The 20,838-nt window shown below is 45.3% G+C and overlaps 1 protein-coding gene across 1 annotated transcript in view; it reads right to left on the bottom strand.

The window, feature by feature from the left end:
* The window catches only part of LOC137413110 (amyloid-beta precursor protein), a 132,494-nt gene that overhangs the window by 64,433 nt on the left and 47,223 nt on the right, over positions 1-20,838 (bottom strand). The window contains exons 3-6 of the mRNA XM_078782453.1: positions 7,778-7,907; positions 7,223-7,329; positions 3,764-3,894; positions 3,190-3,410 (exon numbers count right to left, since the gene is read on the bottom strand). Of these exons, the coding sequence (XP_078638579.1) occupies positions 3,190-3,410; positions 3,764-3,894; positions 7,223-7,329; positions 7,778-7,907 (589 nt within the window). The remainder of the gene's footprint in view (positions 1-3,189; positions 3,411-3,763; positions 3,895-7,222; positions 7,330-7,777; positions 7,908-20,838) is intronic.

Raw genomic sequence — 20,838 nt, 5'->3', positions numbered from 1 at the left:
GGTATTTCGGTACGTGCGAGACTTGGTCCCGAAACCCTACCTTGCGTTTGCCCGGAAGGGGCGTGTGGGTCATTCCATGTCAAATCATCAAAGAATCTGCCGTCATCTCTCAGATTTTTGTAAAACTTTGGGAACCAATTGGGACCCATGAAAAACAGCTAGAACTCAAATATTTTTGCTAACAGCCTCTTAATTAGTGAGATACAGGTTAACGAACTTTGGACTAATTAGCGCGATGTCGCGAATTCAAATGGCCATATCTCTAAATGTATAACACCTAGAGAGCTGGTTTTGGTGTCATTTTAAAGGTATTTTCATGCCCTATAAATTTGTCTGGGCAACATTTTCCTACCTCCAATCACAAAAAAGTTATCACAAAATATAAACTTCAATCGTGAATCCAAAAAAAATGTATCCTTCAAATTTCCTCAAATTCATCCCAGATGTACCTTATGATGTCAAGAAGCTTCCACATAAGTTTTGTGATGGGCACTCTAATAGTTTCTGAGATATGAGCAATAATGTACATGTACGTATGGCATATAGGTTCGAAAATCAGCATTTGTAATGTATTATACAATCATTCTAACCTAGCCATGACAGGGAACACAGGGAACAACCATCAATTGCTTTGAAGTATCATATACTTTCATTTTCAACTGGGCCTGAGGGGAATTCGAAGAGACCCGCACAATCCCAGGTACACTAAAGCTACATTGCTTTGTTCCTGTGTCTAAGGAAAAAGTCACAGTTCGAGCCTTTTCGTTCTCAGCCGAAGAACGAAAGGAACATGTGAAACTTACACCTGGGATGATCGATCACAATGTCTCAGCCATAACTGGTTATGTTGCAGTGGATTATGATGGTCACTGGTGGGTTGCATGTGTCATGGAACATACCCCAGAGAGGCATGAGGTGGATGTTAAGTTCCTCCATCCACATGGACCATCCCCATCATATACATTTCCGGAACCAGCAGACCCTCTCACTATTGACTACCAGGATGTGCTTACTACTGTTGAACCAACCACTGCAACTGGAAGGACATATTGTATTTCCAAGAAAGAAACAAGTGCTGCTGTTGCTGCATTGAAGAGGAAATTGAAAGCCTAAGTCAGGTTAGTGAACACTGTGTACTTGAACTCACTTATTGATTGTATAATACATTACAAATGCTGATTTTCGAACCTATATGCCATACGTACATGTACATTATTGCTCATATCTCAGAAACTATTGGAGTGCCCATCACAAAATTTATGTGGAAGCTTCTTGACATCATAAGGTACCTCTGGGATGAATTTGAGGAAATTTGAAGGATACATTGTTTGGGGATCCACAATTGAAGTTTATATTTTGTGATAACTTTTTTGTGGTTGGAGGTAGGAAAATGTTGCCCAGACAAATTCATAGAGCATGAAAATACCTTTAAAATGACACCAAAACCAGCTCTCTAGGTGTTATACTTTTAGAGATATGGCCAATTGAATTCGCGACGTCACGCTAATTAGTCCAAAGTTCGTTAGTCTGTATCTCACTAATTAAGAGGCTGTTAGCAAAAATATTTGAGTTCTTGCCGTTTTTCATGGGTCCCAATTGGTTCCCAAAGTTTTACAAAAATCTGAGAGATGACGGCAGATTCTTTGATGATTTGACATGGAATGACCCGTTTCAAGTCTCGGTTACGCCGGCCCAGAAAGAACAAGGAGCTTAATCCCCCCTTGGTAAGGATAGGAAGGGCGACAGAAAACCATAACAATTTCGGGCTCTGCACTCATCTCTTCACTCAATCCAACTCTCCGGATTGCTTCGAAATGGTGCTCGGCTCTCGGCTGCCAATCCCACTCCAAACACCAATATTGTTACAGTTTTCCGTCGCCTTTCCTACCCTTACCAAGGGGGGATTAAGCCCCTTGTTCTTTCTGGGCCGGCGTAACCGAGACTTGAAACGCCCCTTCCGGGCAAACGCAAGGTAGGGTTTCGGGACCAAGTCTCGCACGTACCTAAATACCTGCGCCGCCACGGAAGCGGGGAAGCAAGCCTCGCACAAGCCACGTGTAATTTGAGTACACCGAGCGGATTGCGTACCACGTGGTCCGTGCAGTTTTCTAGTATTGGAACCCGATTCGAGCGGTTCTATTCGTACCACGCTTAGTGAATGATGGAAGGGACGAGACGGTCGAATAAAGGAATAACAGGATTTAATTACTATTATTTACACAATGTACAATTCGGTAGAAAGCAGACCCAGAGCAGAACTTAGTCAGTCTTATATTAATCCGAGACACGGGCCCGATCACACTCACAAAAGGGAATTGCAGGCAGGATGATGCTCACGCGCTGCCTTGGTCGTCCAGGAACGGCGGCCCGGCGTGCTCTCCACGGTCCCAGCACGTCCCGCGAAGATGGCAAGCAGGTGGTGGAAAAGATCCTCGTAGCGCGTCTCTCGAACAAAGGGGCAGATGAGGCAGGAAGGTGGGAGGGAATGTACGCGTCTCTCGGTGGCTTTCCACAGCGCGTTGTCACCGGCGCGCTATCACTCGCGTAACCGAATGCAAATTAGAGGCTCGGCCTCAAACTCAACCGAGCGTCACTTTAGTACGAGCGCTTATACTTGGTTCATGCGCGTCTTTTCTCCGAACTCGTAACTCTCATCAACACGCGCCTCTCCAATAGCTCAATGCACAAGCTCACCTCTCCCCGAACTCCCCTGCCTGACCGAACTGCTCGCACCCAACTGCTCTTCTTAGGGGCTTCGCGCGACGGGTTTTATGGACACGCCCTAAGCCCTCTCGAACGTTCCAACCACACCCTGTGACGCATTGCCGTAGCCACTCCCTGTGAGCCCTGATTGGCGGCGACTCGACCTGCTAGGCCTGCCTCGTGTTAATTCGCACCAAAAAGCCAAAGGCAGCACAAGGAGGCTTGGCGGCATAAGGCAATGAAACAATGGAGGACCTACTCTCATTATCCTACTCAACGCAAAACTAACAGGAAAAGGACTATGCTCACAAATACTAAGAGATAACTGCACTATCGCGAGGCTACATGTTGTAATGTGACTAAACTATGAGGGGGAAATTTAACCTTTATTGTACAAAACTCAAAATCGCAACAATACTTTGTCTGTGGCGATTGACCAAGACCATGAAGTAACTCAAAATGACTAATGGCATGGCAAGGCCTCACCTTTAACGGGTTCTTGTGTCGCTTCAGATTCTTCTTCTGAACTTTCTTGTTCTTCAATATCAAAATCATCAAACAACCCCAACAAAGATGCATCTTCATCCATTGTCTCTTCTGCTTCTTGCATAGTTTCCTCTTTTAACCTCCCCCATTCAACCCCTTCTTCTGACTCGCTTTTGAAAGGTCCTGAATCCAGTTCTTCAGCACTCAAATCTGTTTCCTCACTGCAACAGAGTTTAAGAGGATCAAAAAAGGGGCAGCACAGTGCATGGAAAGAGTTGGTGTAGGGGCAAGAATTTTGAAGATTCTATTTTAAAGCACGACCAACATAAAAAAACAAATTTAAAAAAAACATTCATTGAAACAAACTCCCCAATCTCTCCTTCGTACTCAATATTTGATTCATTCCACATATGCCAAGTGGATTTTACAATTTTCACAGCCTGGCACAATTATCCTGTCCTTGTATTGTTAATCTGTCTCTTTCCTCCTCAGAAGCACTTCCCCAATCCTTGCCTGGCTTGTGAGTATTGAGAATACCTTGGTTGTACAAATTTTGGAATGTCCCTCATAATACCTTGAATTAAAATCTAATGTAGTGATACTGCTTGGTGGAGAAGGGCAGCAAACAAAGTCCACAGCTCGGAAACCATTGTCATCACAGGGTTTTGCCACGCTATGGCTGTGAAGGATCAAATCCCCACAAGCCTGCCACGAAACATGGAAGGAAAGAAAAACCAGACAGTGAGTATCATGAAAAATGCTGAAGTACTTATACCTTCGTTTACGACACGTCAGCGATTGACAATTATGCATTATCTGTCAAATGCTATCAATCTATGAGGAAGATTTCTGCACGAGCTGCATGCAGATTTGCACCTACGAGAAAATAAATCACCTTGAATTTGCTAATGTTATTGACATCCGAGAGCGAAATCCTCATGATAAATGCAGGTAATTTTATTGAAATAAATTTCTCATAATGAAGAAGAAAAAAAAAACAGCAGGAATTTTTTTTTCAAACTATGAACTTTCAAGGTGTTTGAAATTTCTGCTCAAAACTTGATGCATAGGTTATCAATATATATTTCCTGTAGACCATCCGAGTTCGGTCCACTGTGTCAAAGTCTTGCTTTTGGCAAAATACGAATAAGTTGCTTGCCTTGACCTCCTGCAAAAATGCTGGTGTGCCTGCTATAGTAATGCTCACAATGTTTGTCTTTTGGTCTTGGAGTGGATGCTGCACTGACCATACTTATTCACAAAGGTTGAGGAATTCAATGACAGTACAGACACATGGTGCCTTGGCAACACCCCAAATAATTCAAGAACCAGCTTTCTTTGCCAAGCCCTGCCCACATACAACAAAAGTGCCCACACACGCAACACAATTTCAAGGATAGCTAGTCTAAAAAGCACATTGAAATTTCACCAAGCTTCTTATCAGTCACGATTGATGACCAAGGGTGTCGAGGGAAATAAATGTACACTTGGCTGCCAAATAATTGACCATGAATTCCCCCAATTTCATGACACCTTTAGAAGAAACATGTCAATCTGATTGATACTCATTTTTGGCTTTATATAATATACTCATAATTTCAGTTTTATTATCAAACGCCAACTACAAGTCCAAAGACTAAAGATATTTGGTTAAAAAGAAATGACATAAATATTTAAATATAAACAAACAGCAAAACTAAAAACTATGAAAAATCTGCGATTCAAAAAGTTTAACAAAACCAAATTGGTAATTTTAAAATCATGAACATTTACAGAAAGAGAACCAAAATGTGTACATTCCCAATAAAGCACAAATTGAAAATTAGCTTGAAAGCTAATAATCAAGTGTGCAAGAAACAAAGGCAATATTCAAGAGCACAATACAAGATGTTCCTCATGACAAGGGAATTGAAGGTGGGATACTGACCCAATGACCCATTGAGTAATAATTGAAGGTAGGATCCTGACCCATAAACTCACATGCATTATAATTCAAATCAAAAAGGTGGCACAATTTTCTCAGAATTAATATAAGGTAAAACCAAGCATAAATGATGGTACAAAGTTATTCCAAAAATTAGGAAAGCATAGAGAAAGAGGCAGGAAGGACTGGGCAATTTAAGGTAGTGAAGCAGAGCATTTCAGTAAGACAGGACAAAAGTGGGACTTTTTACCCCATGTTCTCTGGAATTTCTTCCTGGCACAACACCCTGGCCTATCGGGAGAGTGCATCATCATCGCAAAATAATTGGACAGCCACATGTTCACAACTAATATCAGGATTGTGAGAGAAAATGTTGACGAAATTCAATGACGATCTGAACATGGCGAGTGAAACTGAAGCAGCAAGCACGAGGGTCATGTTTCACAAACTATGCATGCATATGGTGAATAGCAGTCTCGTAGCAGGCCTTGCCTTCAGCTAAACGAGCCTTGCATTTATCGTTGATGGAAGCCCTACGAAGCTCCTCATGCTGCCGATGCTCGCATAAACACGTGCCATTACTCCATCGTTCGCTCGTGCTGCACTTGGCCATGGTTCTCCAATGCGAGGAACACTTTTCCCAAAGCAGCAAGCTGACACCGAGGTGTCTCATGGCGTATTTTATCCCAAAGACATTGAGCCCTTTCGCAGCCATTGTGGTGGATGGTGAGGAGGTAGAATGAGAATAGGAGATATCCAAGCACTGCAAGCTTTTTCTGGCCCTCAGCCGACACATTTACATCCAGCCATCCACCATGGCAGTCACGTCACTCGCCGACCCACCCCAAAATTGCTCATCGACGTCTCGCAAACAAAATCCTCACCTCCCTCCCCCATCCCCCAAATGGGAAAAGGACACTAACGATGATCTTAGACTGACAGCTGGTCAGAGGTTAATCATAGAGTTGTGCACGAAAGGTTTGATGTTCTTAATCTTGTGACATTACCTTCACATCAAACAAAACCCATTTCTTGAGTTTCAAATTTCCAGCGTTCAGAAGGAGCAGACCCTAGACTCTTTTTTGGAAACATTTGTGCCCGAGGCTGATTATTATTTCATGGCATCTACATTTGATACTTGATACAAAACACACACACACAAAATGAAAATCGTCAGCATTTGCATCCAAGAAGGACCCTTATAAGGGTTTAAAGAAGGGTCTTAATCAGAAATTTTCACCTGGGAATTTTTTTTGGTCACAAAAAGTTCCAAGCAATCGCCATGAAACAAAAATTCAACGCAATCAAATTTCTGACCTGGCATTTTCAGATAAGAAGACCCCTCCCCTTCAGCTCTCCAGTTTCAAAAAGGGTTTTGGGGAAAAAAAAGTAATCAAAATGCCAAGCCTGAGCCAATTTCCACTTCAAATTCATCAGATAGGATAGGATAGGATTCTCATCCCCTAAAAGGTTTCAAAAAGGGTCTTGATCAAAAATTCACACCCGAGAAAGTTTTTTTTTTTGTTGTTGTTGCAAACTCATCCATTCTAATGGTATGAAACAAAAATGCAGCCCAATAAACTTTCTGATCCGACACGCAAAGGGGTCAGAAATCGCACTTTTATCACAACTACCTGCAGAAGTAAAAGCTGCAGGGACAGAGAAAGACTGTTCTGCAAGATTTGATATTTATGATGTTAAAAAATTATCAGATCTGGATCTTCACAAAAATTGAATCAATTCTTCCGTGTCACACACCCAACCTGTCCAGCAAATTTTGTCCGAACACATCCACAACTTTGAGATATCCTGCTCACAATTTTTTTTTTTAAACCAAACAAACAGACACGAAAACATAACATCCACCCATCTCCAGTGGCATTTGTAATCAGTAATAGGGAGGGTTTGCAATCCATCCTCGAATGAGATACTGAGTACAGTAGGGGTAAGGGAGAGGGGAGAGCAGGTGTAGGTGGGAGAGGGGAGAATGGGTGTGGGCGAGAGAGGGGAGACCGGGTGGGAGGGAGAGGGAGTGGGAGGGAGAGGGGAGCGCGAAGCTAAATGCCAATCTGAAAACAATGTATAAAGCAAACAAATGGTCACACCAACCTTCTTAGCAATGGCTTTCAACTGCTTTGGCTGCTTGCATACATGATGGCGTGTACGGCGACTGCTCTCACAGCCTTCAGGAGCTTCTAACTTCTTGACAGCTGCAACTGCATGATAAATTAAATATATATATTTTTCAATCACCACACCCAGGAAAACAACTAAAGACATGGTAAACAAATGACACGTTTCCAATGCAAAGGATCCTGGCCGCAGGTTGGAGAACAACCACTCAATAGACTACCTTTTTCTCTGTAGATAATCCCAGATAAAATACCTTTTCAAAGCTTGTATGACAATTGGGAAAGAGATGAAAAGACTAGCACAGACTAAGCCAGAATGCTAGTGGTAGTCAGCTGAATCTCTCCAAAATGTGCTTTGTTTTTGCATGGAACTTCGTTTTAGCGACAAGGCAGAGGAGAAAAAAAGGTGACTGAAAATTTATAAATGTTATTTAATAAACAAGGAAAAGAAAACTAAAACAAGATGGATTATTAAAGACTAGTCCAAACATTCACCAAAAACAATCCAGAACCCTAAATTTTATAGACTTACCCAGACAGCGGTAAGGTAGCACAATGTGAGAATGGCCTGTGCAATGACTGCGTCCCTTTCTGCACCAGTTATGGATGACAGTTTGCTCCTCAGCTTCAGATACATCAACCACATTGAGTGTTGGGTATACCTGCACAGGTAGAGTAAAATGTTCCATTATATTTCACTCTGACAACATCCTTTAAAGAACATATTCATTTCATGTGCTCTAAAACTGTAAAGCATCATAATTTGTATCCAAAATATTTTTTACGACAATTTATGAAATTTATTTATGAATTTATGAAATTTATGAAACCCTGGTGTTGGCTTAGCGGTTAGGGTGCCGGCTTGGGATCCTAGGGTCCTGGGTTCAAATCCCGGTCGATCGCTGTATTAACGCCAGGGGGGTTGACTCAGCCTGTCATCCTTCTGAGGTCGGCAAATTGAGTACCAGCTTGCTGGGATGAATGATCCCGGTGTGTACCCTGGCTTAGAATAGGTACACTGTATCCCTGCACATCGTAAGAAGCGACGAAGGGTTGGCGCCAGGAAGGGCATCGGCCGTAAAAACATTGCCTCAAACAGGGAACCACGATTGTCATGGGGCCCGCAAGGCTAACCCCCGCTCTAGCGGGGAAAATGGCCTTAAAACGATCATTCGTTCATTCATATATGAAATTGGTTATGAAGGTGGCTCAAATTTGAACTATGTTTTTGTTTACAAAAGGGTGAATAGAAGCAAATAAACCGAGGGAATTTGTTAATACACATTTAATCAAGTTTTGTGCTTCAAAGCATGTCCTGCAAAGCAAGAAGGAAGCCAATGAGATAATAAAGACCAATAACAAAACAATAAATAATAAATAGAACAACGTATAGTTATGAAACTTCTGATCAAATAAAACATCAAGCCCGTTTCAAATTTGCAGAAAATAGGAGTAAAGTCTGGTGACAATTTCCTGTCAAGGTCAATCAGTATTTGAATGGCACAAACCATTAGGTGTGGAAATGAAAGTACAGAATTAACTGCATGCTGTAATTGGTAGCCTCTATTTTATCATTGCCTTTTTAGTCTTGCCCTGAAGGTGACGCGAGACTATTGCAATGTGTGCGTGCATCTGTGCGCATGCCTGTCCGCATCTATATATTTTCACTTTTAAAATGATTTTCTCTGCAACCGTTTGTCCGATCGATCTGAAATTTTAAACGTAGATGTGATTCCCCACACTGAGAATATTTTTTTGATAACTGTCATAGGTTACATGGTATGGCAGCCATATTGGATTAAAGGGGGGGTGGGGGGGGGGGGGGGGGAAATTGGACATTATTTTCTCTGAAACCACTCAAATTAAAAAAATTGAAACTAGACATAGTCACGTGAAAAAGTAAGTACACCCCATGTAAAGTTTTGACTTTTTCAACATATTTCAACATACAGCTATTTGATCTTCATTTCAAAAATATTGATTGATAAAGGTGATATAATATAACAAATATCATGAAACATTTACATTTTGTAGTCCATTGTATAATTTAAATAAACATAAATGCAAATTTCGCATGTGGAAAAAGTAAGTACACCCCGACATTTATCACTACTTCAAATACCTAAAATTAGAATCAGGTGCACCAGCTCAGGTGCAAATGATTAGAACATCATTAGAGAGGATCTTGGAGGAACCTGGCTTATTTAAACCTCAGACATTTCGTTTGGTTTGCTCTTTGTTGTTGAAGTGTGCGGCGTCACCATGCCTAGATCAAAAGAGCTCTCTGAGGCCTTCAGAAAGAAGGTTGCAGATGCCTACGAGTCTGGGAAGGGATTTAAAAAGATCTCCAAACAATTTGAAATCAATCATTCGACTGTCCGGAAGATCATCTACAAGTGGAGAAGATTCCAAACAACTGCCAACTTGTTCAGGCCAGGTCGCCCCAGCAAGTTCATCCCAAGAGCAGACCGCAAGATGCTGAAAGAAGTCTCTAAGAACCCCAGAATGTCATCATGGGACCTACAGGTCGCACTTGCCACTGTTTGTCAAAGTGCATGAGTCTACCATTAGAAAGAGGCTGCACAAATTTGATCTACATGGGAGGTGTGCCAGGAGGAAACTTTTGCTGTCCAGAAAGAACATCAGGGCAAGACTCAAGTTTGCCAATGAACACTTAGGCAAAGACCAGCACTTCTGGAACAATGTGCTCTGGACAGATGAGTCAAAGGTAGAGCTATTTGGCCACAGTACCAGAAGACATGTTTGGCGAAAACCAGAGACAGCATTTCACCACAAGAACCTGATACCAACTGTAAAGCATGGTGGTGGAAATATTATGGTTTGGGGCAGCTTTGCTGCATCAGGGCCTGGGCAGCTCACCATCATAGAATCCACTATGAATTCTTCATTGTACCAGAGGGTGCTTGAGGATAATGTGAGGCCATCTGTCGGGAAGTTGAAGCTCAACCAAAGGTGGACCTTGCAACATGACAATGACCCTAAACATACCAGTATACCCACCAAGGAATGGCTGAAAAGAAAAATGGAGGGTTCTGGAATGGCCAAGTCAAAGCCCGGATCTAAATCCCATCGAAATGTTGTGGGGGGATTTGAAACGAGCTGTGCATGCAAGAAACCCCTCAAACATCGTGCAGCTGAAAGAATTCTGCATGGAGGAGTGGGCAAAAATTTCTCCCAGTCGATGTCAGAGACTGGTAGACAGTTATAAGAAATGCCTGCTTGTGGTTGTTTCTGCCAAAGGGGGCAATACCACCAATTAGAGCCAAGGGTGTACTTACTTTTTCCACATGCGAAATTTGCATTCATGTTTATTTAAATTATACAATGGATGACAAAATGTAAATGTTTCATGATATTTGTTATATTATATCACCTTTATCTATCAATATTGTAGAAATGAAGATCAAATAGCTGTACGTTGAAAAAGTCAAAACTTTACATGGGGTGTACTTACTTTTTCACGTGACTGTACGTCATCAACTCCCCATGGGGTATTTCAATTGTTAACGATGACGCCATCAGTGAAGTGGTATTCTAGCCATAATTGGTTAAATTGAAATCTTTATCTGAAAAATCTGAAACTTCATATTTAATATTTTGGAAGGGCGTTGACCTTTTTTGTTCTCGCACAGGTACCTCCCAGATTGTGATGAGGCCTGACAGCAGAACTATGTTTAGACTGATGCGCAGTCATTGCACGCTTCTGACCAATAAGAGCCGACTTCGAATCACATGATTAAAACATGGTGTTTCCACAAATGCACGACGATTTAAATTTTTCAACATCGGTTGATTATGTTTGATTATGCGTTGCATCATTGATTGAGTTGACACACAATCGGGAAATCTTAAGGGTTTCACCGAGCACAGCTGGGTCAGAGTGCACGATTTCACTTCGAAGTGGAAATATGTTGGAGAAATCAGTCAAGCTGAAGTTGACGTCACCAAATCCACCCTTCAACTGGAAGAAGGTGTATCTCTATCTCTATCTATCTCTCCTTAAAAGTGGAGGGGACATTACAAGTACAAGTCGTGGAGCCAATAGTGATGACAGGGCAGGTCTTGCTGCTGCAAGCTGATGATTCTTGAAACTCTTTGCTATGATGCTCTCTGAGCATTTAAATCCGACCGCCTCTGTCACGTTTCTGTAAAATAATTTAACGAATAAAAGGGCACTTTTAATTTCGAGCTTTTTGTTGGTGCCAGAGTTTATTATTACGCTTAAAAACACATGTAAACATGCATTTTACACAACAAGGTTTACTCTACTTTTCATTCTAATGCTTCAAGATCTACAAGCATGCAAACCAACCCTCCCCCTAAAATGCAGTGTTAGGTCCATAGATAAGCTTGGTTGGAGTGTTTGTTTGAGTGCTTTGAATCAAGCAAGCCGTTTGGCAAGCTGCTTGCTAACAGAACACCCCTGGTATAGCAAAGAACACACCCCTGGTGTGATGGCCCAAATGGCATCCCTCATGTCAGATTTCCTTGTTAAATAGATAACCTCCTGCAAAAAATCCCTGCTAGCATTTGTCATTTATCAAGAAGGTCTGAACGGATAAACACCAGAAACCTTTTCACAGAGGGTTTGGATTAGCTTGCGGTCTGGACAGATGATGCCTGTGGTCCAGATGTGGACCGCGGTCTGCCATTTGAGGACACTTGCACTCTCATGACACATTCTTCTCCGATGCAACAATGACTAAATAAACGATTCTCACCCGAAGATTCTGCTACAGGTGAGCAAAGAGGCTCCTTTGGAAGGTAACTGGAAGCAACCCAGCAACAAATGATATCCAGCAGTTGCACAAGCCGATACCGGTCTCTTTTATTAAATGCTGCCCACCAGCACAGTCTTGATTTGAGAGATAACTTATTTGGGAAAGGTCAATGTTGATTTATGCATAATTCGATAATGCATTTCTTTGGGGAACATCCCACATCTGGGTCTGTGTGTATTGTACAGAGCAATGCATTTTACAGAGCAACACATTTAATGTCATATTCGAGCAAAAAAAGTGTGAAAGACAGTCGATATGTTAGCCTCTTGTAAAAAAAAGAAAGTGGGGGCATGTCCCCCTTCCGTCCTCCACCAATGCTTCCTCGACACTCTTGGTGTCATTTCATCAAAATATTGCACCACATTCAATGCCTGGATTTATTGATCCAGAGCACAGTTTCTGTGCTATTTCTGTGCTAGACAGAATTTTCTCAACATTCTCAACTGATTGATCCAGGCAACAAGAGAATCTAATTGGGACTGTCATGTTGCATCATTATTACAGATTATGCCATGGTTTCATGCATAGTATAGACCAAACTATGCTTGGTACAGTTCTATACACCTTCTTGAGATGATGAAGTTGTCCGAGAGTCATCATGATATCTACTTCAACGTCAAATCAGGACAGTGGACGGTTTAGCAATAAGACAATTATGGATTCTCAGCTACAGCATGCAACCAAATTATCCAACCATGATTGCAGTCACTTGCAACCGTGATTCAAAGATGTCTGGTGGGATAACTGGTGCGACTCAGGATCACCAATGCATCCTCTCACAAAACGAAAGAGCAGCCATTGTTCGGAAATGTGAATTAATGGCTGGATCTAGGAACCATTATCAGGCGAGAAAGGATGTGGCCACTACCTGCCAGAAGTAGGACGAGGAGGCCATCAAGACTATCTTGGGCTCAATTGACAAAATTATGAATCCATTCTCGCAAAACCAAAATAACCTTTATTGCATCAGCTCCGGTGTCATGGCGACAGCAGAAAAAGCCAGCGATCACCTCAATCCACATAATTACAGACTATCAGCTTTCTCTACTTTCATCCAAGACAGACTCAATTCAGGAAGCGGTGGATCAGCCACTGAAGCAAATGAAGTAAAAGACTTTCACAAGTCAAGTCAAGCCAAAGTACAAGTGTCCTGCAAATCTGGCCAGACAGTCGTCGTCAGAGCCGATCGCCAAATGTTCGCCAGATTACTCGTACTGAGTAAACACCAGAAAGTTGATTTGAGGACAGTCCTCTGCTATTCTCTTGGGCCAATTTCCTACCCACTGTCTTATTCTGATGGGGCAATCACAAAGACTGACAAAAGCAAGCTTCTGCATGAAATAGTCAAAATGTCCTGAATCACTCATCATAACTGTTCATGACTACGAAGCTGTCATCATCGATGACATAGCTCTGCCATCATGGAGGAGTTCTCCCACTGTGACCATAAGGAAGCTGACACTCGAGGTGCCTGACATGCCCTACATGCGATAACACTCAGTCCATCCTCAATTATATTGATGAGTCCAGACACAGATGTTGAATTATCCTTCTCTCAAACATACACCTGATGCCAGCTGCTGCCGTGATAAATCTCCATATGGGCCTCAAGAAAACTAAGAATAGTCGACTTGAATGCAATTCGATGTTCACTTGGTGAATGCATGAGTTACTCTCTCATAGGAGCACACGCTTTCCCCGGGTGTGACTGTCAGCTGCTTCCGTGGAAAAGGAAAAGAAAAGGAAAAGTTTGACCATGCCAGGTTGTGGCCGCCTCGACAGAATACCAACAGTCTTTTTTCGTTGGGGTGAAGATTTAAACCTGTCCGACGAGTTATTCGCCCATCTGCATAGATTCACATGCCAGTTGTAGAGAAGTACAGTGACAAACATCAATGATGTTCGATATATATATATATATATATACTAGCAGAAGTACCCGGCATCGACGGGTGGGGGAGGGGAGGGAAGGGGGAAGGGGAGGGGAACGGGGGGGGGAGGAGAGGGGGGGAGGGGAGAAGAGGGGGGGGGGGGAGAAGAGGGGGAAGGGGGAGGGGGATAGGGGGAGGGGGAGGGGGAGGGATGGGAGGAGGAGAGGGGTGGGATGGGGGGAGGGGGAGGCGGGAGGGGGAGGCGGGAGGGGGAGGGGGAGGGGGGAGAGGGGGGTGGGGAGGGGAAGGGAGAGGGGGGAGGAGAGGGGGATGGGAGGAGGAAAAGGGAGGAGGAGGGGGAAAAGGGAGGGGGAGGGGGAAAAGGGAGGGGGAGGGGGAAAAGGGAGGGGGAGGGGAGAAGGGGAGGGGGTAGGGTGGAGGGGGAAGGGAGGGGGAAGGGGGAGGGGGAAGGGGGAGGGGGAAGGGGGAAGGGGTACGGGGGAGGGGAAGGGGGAGGGGGAAAAGGGAGGGGGAGGGGGAGGGGGAAAAGGGAGGGGGAGGGGGAGAGGGAAAAGGGAGGGGGAGGGGAGAAGGGGAGGGGGTAGGGTGGAGGGGAAGGGAGGGGGAGGGGGGAGGGAAGGGGAGGGCCAGGGAGGGAAGGGGAGGGCCAGTCAACAATGACGTTGCAGTTCTCATGGTCGGAGAGCAGCACAACAATCGCGACATCGTCCTGCATCTTTGCAACAGCACAAAGCGGGTTTTGGAGACTCACCGATCCTGTGACGCCCTCCAGTACCGGCGTTGCCGGGCGGGGGAAGGGAGACCCGTACATTCGCCCTCTCGACTCAAGCTCACTCGGAGCTTGAGTGGGGAGCTCCGAGTGAGCTCCCCACTCAGTGGGTGAGCCTGAGTGGGTGAGCCCTCGCTAACAAAAGCCTCGCACAAATTACACCGTGAAGGCCCAATGGCCATGTCTATGCCACAAATCAAGTACGTGAGCGAGTCGGGCGCACTGAATTGAAAATATATAGAACGCTCATACTCCGTGAAAAGTGAAGCCGCCGTGTCGCCATCTTGGTTAGCACGACTCGACCAACTCGCTTCGCGGATCTCGTTTGTTTTGAACGTGTGAATTACGTGCGAACGCGTAACTGTGAGGGTGATGAAGTGAGGCAATGCTCGTGAGAGAGGTGCGTCATTGCTTTGTATTGAATGAATGCGCCTGGAGGGAAGGAGGGTGCAAGTGCCACCAGGTGTGTGTGAGCACCAGGTGAGTGTGCAAGTACAGGTGAACGAAGAATGGTTGTGTGGAATAGCTGGTATGGAATACATGGAGTATGGAATGAATTGTCTGGAATATATGGAGTATGGAATGGATGGTGTGGAGTGAGTAGTGTGGAATACGTGGAGTGGAGTGGTTGGTGCGAAAGGAGTGGATGGGGAAGATGGACCCCTTCACGAATACCCGGGGAGGGTAGTTTAAAAGTAGGTGGAGGGAGTAGGTAAATTGTGGTTGGATATTGGCATCTGTGGTGCGGGTAGTTGCACGGGAGTGTTGTGATTGGTGCATGAGTAAAGTGGAATGGCTGGGCGTGTGGCCTGTTAGTGAGAAAGATTGAATGGGCACTCCGCAAATGTTAGTTTATCGGCCAGGTGAGGCCGCAGGTAGGCTCTAGGAGCCAGTAGAGTTGTTCAATGGGGCCCGAGGATCCGGAGGACGGACCCGGGTAGCCCGACGCTAGAGAGGGCGGTAGGGGGTGAGCGCCAGAGGGCCTTCCCCAGGTAGGTTAGGGTAAGGAGCAGGTAAGCTCGGAGACAACTGCAGTGGCGGAGGTGTGCAGGTGAGCGGACCTGCTGGGAGTGCCACACGACCCAGCCCGGAAATTGTGCGAGGGCACAGGGGGTAGAATCAGGGGAGTGAGACCCCAAATTGGTGAGCACCACAGTTTGGTCAATGGGAGTTCGGTTCTTAGAACCACATAGTGTAAGATGGCCAATGGTTTGGCAGGGAAAGACCCCGGGTAGAGTAAAAATGTGTTAAAGTCATTTAGAGTATAGTTAGGATTGGAATCTCTTCGCACCATCTACATCCACTCACCAGGGTGACAAGACTCCACACCATGTGATTTGTGCAAATGTCTGGCATGTAAGACGCATCATGACGTGGGGGTGACATTGTGCTGATTGTCCATCTGTTCCTCCGTAGGAGGGATTGGTGATAAATTGATTGATGGCAAATTTGGTTAGAGGGATTGTTGATGAATTTGGTATTAGGGGAGATATGGGGAAGACAGGACGTTAGCGACAGAATTGATAATGTGTAGATTTTGTAAATATGGGGTAAGGGCAAGGGTAGATTAGGTGACGGTGGGGGGGGGGGGGGCGTACGGTAGGGTCTAGCTTTCTCCGCTCGCTCTCCTGCGCACCTCACCTCTGCATTACCTTGTGATGATGTGTACTGTTGCGCCCTTGCACCCCGCTAACTCTGCTTTGTCTCTGCTCTGGGCACTGAGGGGAAAGCGTGCAGGTGCCACAGTTGTGTGCCCGCACCTCCGCTGCCTGCCTGCCTGGACCGGTGCACCACTTATGGACCACACGTATGTGGCCAAGCCCACTCGTGGACCACACGTTTGTGGCCGAGCACCACATCATGGATCACCCGGCTGTGGCATGGCCACTGCTGGGGAATCTTCCTTGCAGACCACGGTAAAGGTGGCACCTATGCCAAGCAGGTGGACCACCCTAGTTGGCCACTGCTGGCCGTAATTAAACAAAAAAAGTGGACGCTTTTGTGCCCTTTTTGTGTTTTTGTTATCTCTCAAATAGGCAGCAAGTCAAGAAGACACCCAGAACATCGACCCCAGCAGAACATCGGCTGTGCAGCGTGGACGCCAGTGTGACTTTTTGAACTGTATAACTGTGCACTGGATGGTGCTTTGTGTTTTTTTATTGGGTGCTTTATGGTGGTGCTTCTGGTGCTCTGAGATTGCACTGCAATATCAATTGTGCGTCTCGGAGCGCCCGTGGGTATGGTGTACTGGTGCAGTGCAGTGCATGACCTTTCCTCTTTCTAAAAACTCTGCTTTTGTTTCCCAAAAGACAGGTCCTGGGTTCGCGTTGTAAATACCTAATAGTGTCTTTGTAAATAATGCTCCCCACCATCAATGTGTAGTTTTGAGAATGAATTCCGTGATTCGGTTATCCTGTGGGTGTGAATCTGTTAGATAGAATGCAACGTACCAGGCGGGACATACTCAATTGTTTTAAAACTGTCGCACTCAGGGTAAGGTTAAGAGTAGAGGGTTACTACACCTGAGTGTCACATTAAGTTAAAGTTTTTGTCGGCACGGGACGTGCCTGGAGGAGAGACGGGTGCTGTGTTACGGTTTTTAGAACCTTCACTTTGTAAAATAATAATTCTTGTAAATATCCCCCTTTGTAAAGGTTGCACCCTAGTTAGGCCATGTACAACACGTAGGACACCATAGATTCTTCTTTAGTTATTTCATTAATATGTGTTTCAGATAAGGATCCGTTTCCAATAGTTGAATCTGCGTTGTATTAATCAAATAAGATAGGCCCCTTCAATTATCCCCAATCATCTCTCTCTCTCTCTCCAAAGTGCCAGTAGCCGTATTGCAGCGTTCGCTGCCTTTTTGGTTTGTTTGCTGGCCCCAAGCCGCCATTACGCACGCGGTCAAGTGGGAGAAGAAGGGAGGAGCGGCCCGGAACATAGGCGTGGCCCCATCGACGCGTCATGAGGGGAGGTACGAATGAACCCTCGCGGCCAATCCGGGCCGAGGCGTGTTCACCGGTAGGCGGGGCAAAGCGGACGCGGCTTGATACGCGAGGCTTCCAATAAAAGCGGGAGCGCGAAGCCTTTTTACGGAGGCTTCGGGAGATGAACGAGATCGGCAGAGGCGAGAGAACAGCGCAGAGGCGGCAAACATAAGAACATTGCGCAGAGGATCGTTTGGGACGATCGTTGTCAATACGAACTGCCGTGGTTTTGAGAGCGTCTGGTACGCTATACGTTCATTCATCCCAGCCCCTCGCGTTTGTAAGGTCAGGTCGCGCGCCAACGACGTCAAGCTGCCAGCCGTCCTTCACCCGCGGACCCGGAGCCTGGACCATCCCCTCGCCTGTAACCATCTGCCTGGACCTTCCTCCCCTACCAGCTACCTTTCGTGTGAGTCTGTTTGTATTGTCATGGGCGTGTTATATAAGAGTGTCTAAGGTTGCCCGATGTCCTTTTGTTTCCTCTTCTTGTACATTCCCTTCTTTCGTTTCCTCTTTTAGATAGTTAATAAACCATATTTGTTCTTCCTTTACCCTTCTTATTCTTTGGTTCCTCTCATCCGGTCGCTTTAGTCTCTTCCCCATTGAATATCGGTGGCGCGATATAGGAACCACTCAGAATCGGGTTAGTCTTTTTGCTAACGGCTCGGGCCTCGGATTGCTAAACCGCTCGGCAATCTTCCATCTTGTCCGTGGCTCGAGCAGAAGTATCATCCTGCTTTGCGGAGAGGTTGGCGAAGGTATCTGGGACTCCATTGACCAGTCACCCTGGTCAGCCTCAACCCCGCAAAGGAGCACGATATCTTCTAGGACTCGGACGGCCAGCTTAAAAGACGAGGGGATTAAACCCCCCTCGGTAAGGGGAGTGCCGTATGTATGTGTGTATATATATATATATATATATATATAACATTCTGTTTGACGACTGCAGAGGACCACAGCTTGACTCCTACCAAGGATGCATTGCAGCAGCATTTTCTCTGAGCAACTTATCAGACAGGCATCCTGAATTGGACGATTGATACTCCTTCTCAGAATGGTCACGGTTGGGCTGTTGAATCTAACTTCATTTCTGTTGTGTGGATGACTCAGGATCCGGCCCTGATGGAAATTCTCAGCTATGTACACTGTGCATGCAAACAAGGCAAGTGCGATACCAAGAGATGTACTTGTCGTGGAAGTGACTAATCATGCTCTGGCCTATGTGGATGCCTTACCTGTGATCATTCTGCAACGATGACAGAATTGTCATTCGACAATACTGCAGACATGTACAAGTCTTGAATGTTTCTTGATATTCATTCATAACCATATGACTGTTAATGATGTGGTTATCCGCATCTTTTCAAACACTACTCTGTGGTAAAATTACACATCGTAAGTTGCTCCATAGGTACTTAAAACACCCCCAATCATCGAATTGCCACATCAAATCGGTTGTGGAAGGTCAAATTTGGATTCCTCACCTCAAAGTACCTCAGAAACATCCACTTTCACATATGGCCATGATAGTTGCCACAAAAATCGATTTCTAGGCCTTTTTTTGACCTGTCATCTCACGGTCTAGATCAAGCCATCCCTCCAAACTGGATGACCAAGCAAGGAGGGGACTGATCAGAGAGGCCACCAAGAGGCCAATGGCAACTTTGAAAGAGCGACAGGCCTTTTTGGCACAGACTGGTCACTGTGTGCATGTGGCAACGATATAAGCACTCCAGGCAAGAAGGAAGCCATTACTCAAAAAAGCCCTCCTTGAATCACGCTTAAGATACTCCGGAAAACACTCCGGAGATTCTGAAGACACATGGCAAAATGTTTTGTGATCTGACGAAACCAAAATGAAACTTTTTGGCCAAAATGCAAAACTAAGTTTGGCACAAACCCAACACAGCACATCACCCAAAGAACACCATCCCGACTGTGAATCATGGTGGTGGCAGCATCATGTTATGGGGATGTTTCTCATCAGCAGGGACTGGGGCATTGTCAGGATAGAAGGGAAAATGGATGAAGGAAAATGGATGGAGCAAAATACAGAAATATCCCAGAGAAAAACCTGCTGTCCTCCGCAAGAAAGCGGGAGGGGGAACCTCTGCGGGTGAGGGACGGGGGCGAACCTCCGTGGAGGAGGGATGAGGGCGAACCTCTGCGGGGGAGGGACAGGGAAGCATTTAAGGGGTGTAAGGGGAAGCTTTGAGGAGTGGAAATGGGAAGCTTTGAGGGGCGGGAGAGGAAGCTTTGAGGCATAAGCTTTTTCAGGAGTGCGAGAAGAAACGTGAAGTTGAGGAATGCTGGAGAGGGCGGGGTTTTCAAACCTGCCCTTGTGTCGTTTTCTTTCATTGGTTCGACAGGGTGTACTTAATACACAGGAAGTTCTGCCCTACTATTTTTGCTCCAATTTGCTCCAACCGGTAGCCGACTCCCACTCACGGTTTCGCTCGGCCTTACGTAATAGACAGGGTGTGGAGTCGAGAGCGCGGTTCCTCAGTTGGGAACACCAAATCAACAGTAATGTGGGCTAACTGGACATGAGGACCCTGCTGGGTTTGGTGACCACAACCCGGTGTCTGCGGTTGCTCAACCCGTCGGGCCGCAGAGTTATCCATGGCTGACGGCCTCAGGGACAGAGGTCGAATGACAGGACCGAGCGACCCCTCGAGCATCCTGGTACGCTCACCCCGGAACCCATAACAATATCATAGAGCACTATTTTAACAGAAAATTTTAATGGGGGTATAGGCACTGTTGTCTCGAAGCAGACGAGCTCACTACTCCCAGCCCTTTTTAGCTGCGACAAGCAGCTCTATGAGAGGACCGCGTTGTTGTTCTTGTTGTTGGGGTGCCTTTTTGAATAGCGCATGCGCATACACTCGGACGTGCGCTGATGTGAGGTAAGAACATCACGGACTAAAATCGTGATTTGTTTGAAGAAACAAGAATAAATTTAGCAACAAAGACAACATGAATGTTTTCATATCAATCTCGTTTCACAGAACTTGACACAAATTAGGTGTAATTATTGAACATCTCATGTGCATACACTCGGACTTCCCCTACTGACCAAGCCAGTTTCAAATTATCCCTCTGCCACCCAGAATTAACATTAACTAGGGCATGCCCGT

The sequence above is a fragment of the Myxine glutinosa genome, chromosome 1, assembly GCF_964187855.1.
Source record: "Myxine glutinosa chromosome 1, kmMyxGlut1.1, whole genome shotgun sequence".
Classification (NCBI taxonomy): domain Eukaryota; kingdom Metazoa; phylum Chordata; class Myxini; order Myxiniformes; family Myxinidae; genus Myxine; species Myxine glutinosa.
The sequence above is the reverse complement of the archived record's forward strand: the minus strand, read 5'-3'. Positions and strand labels throughout refer to the sequence as shown.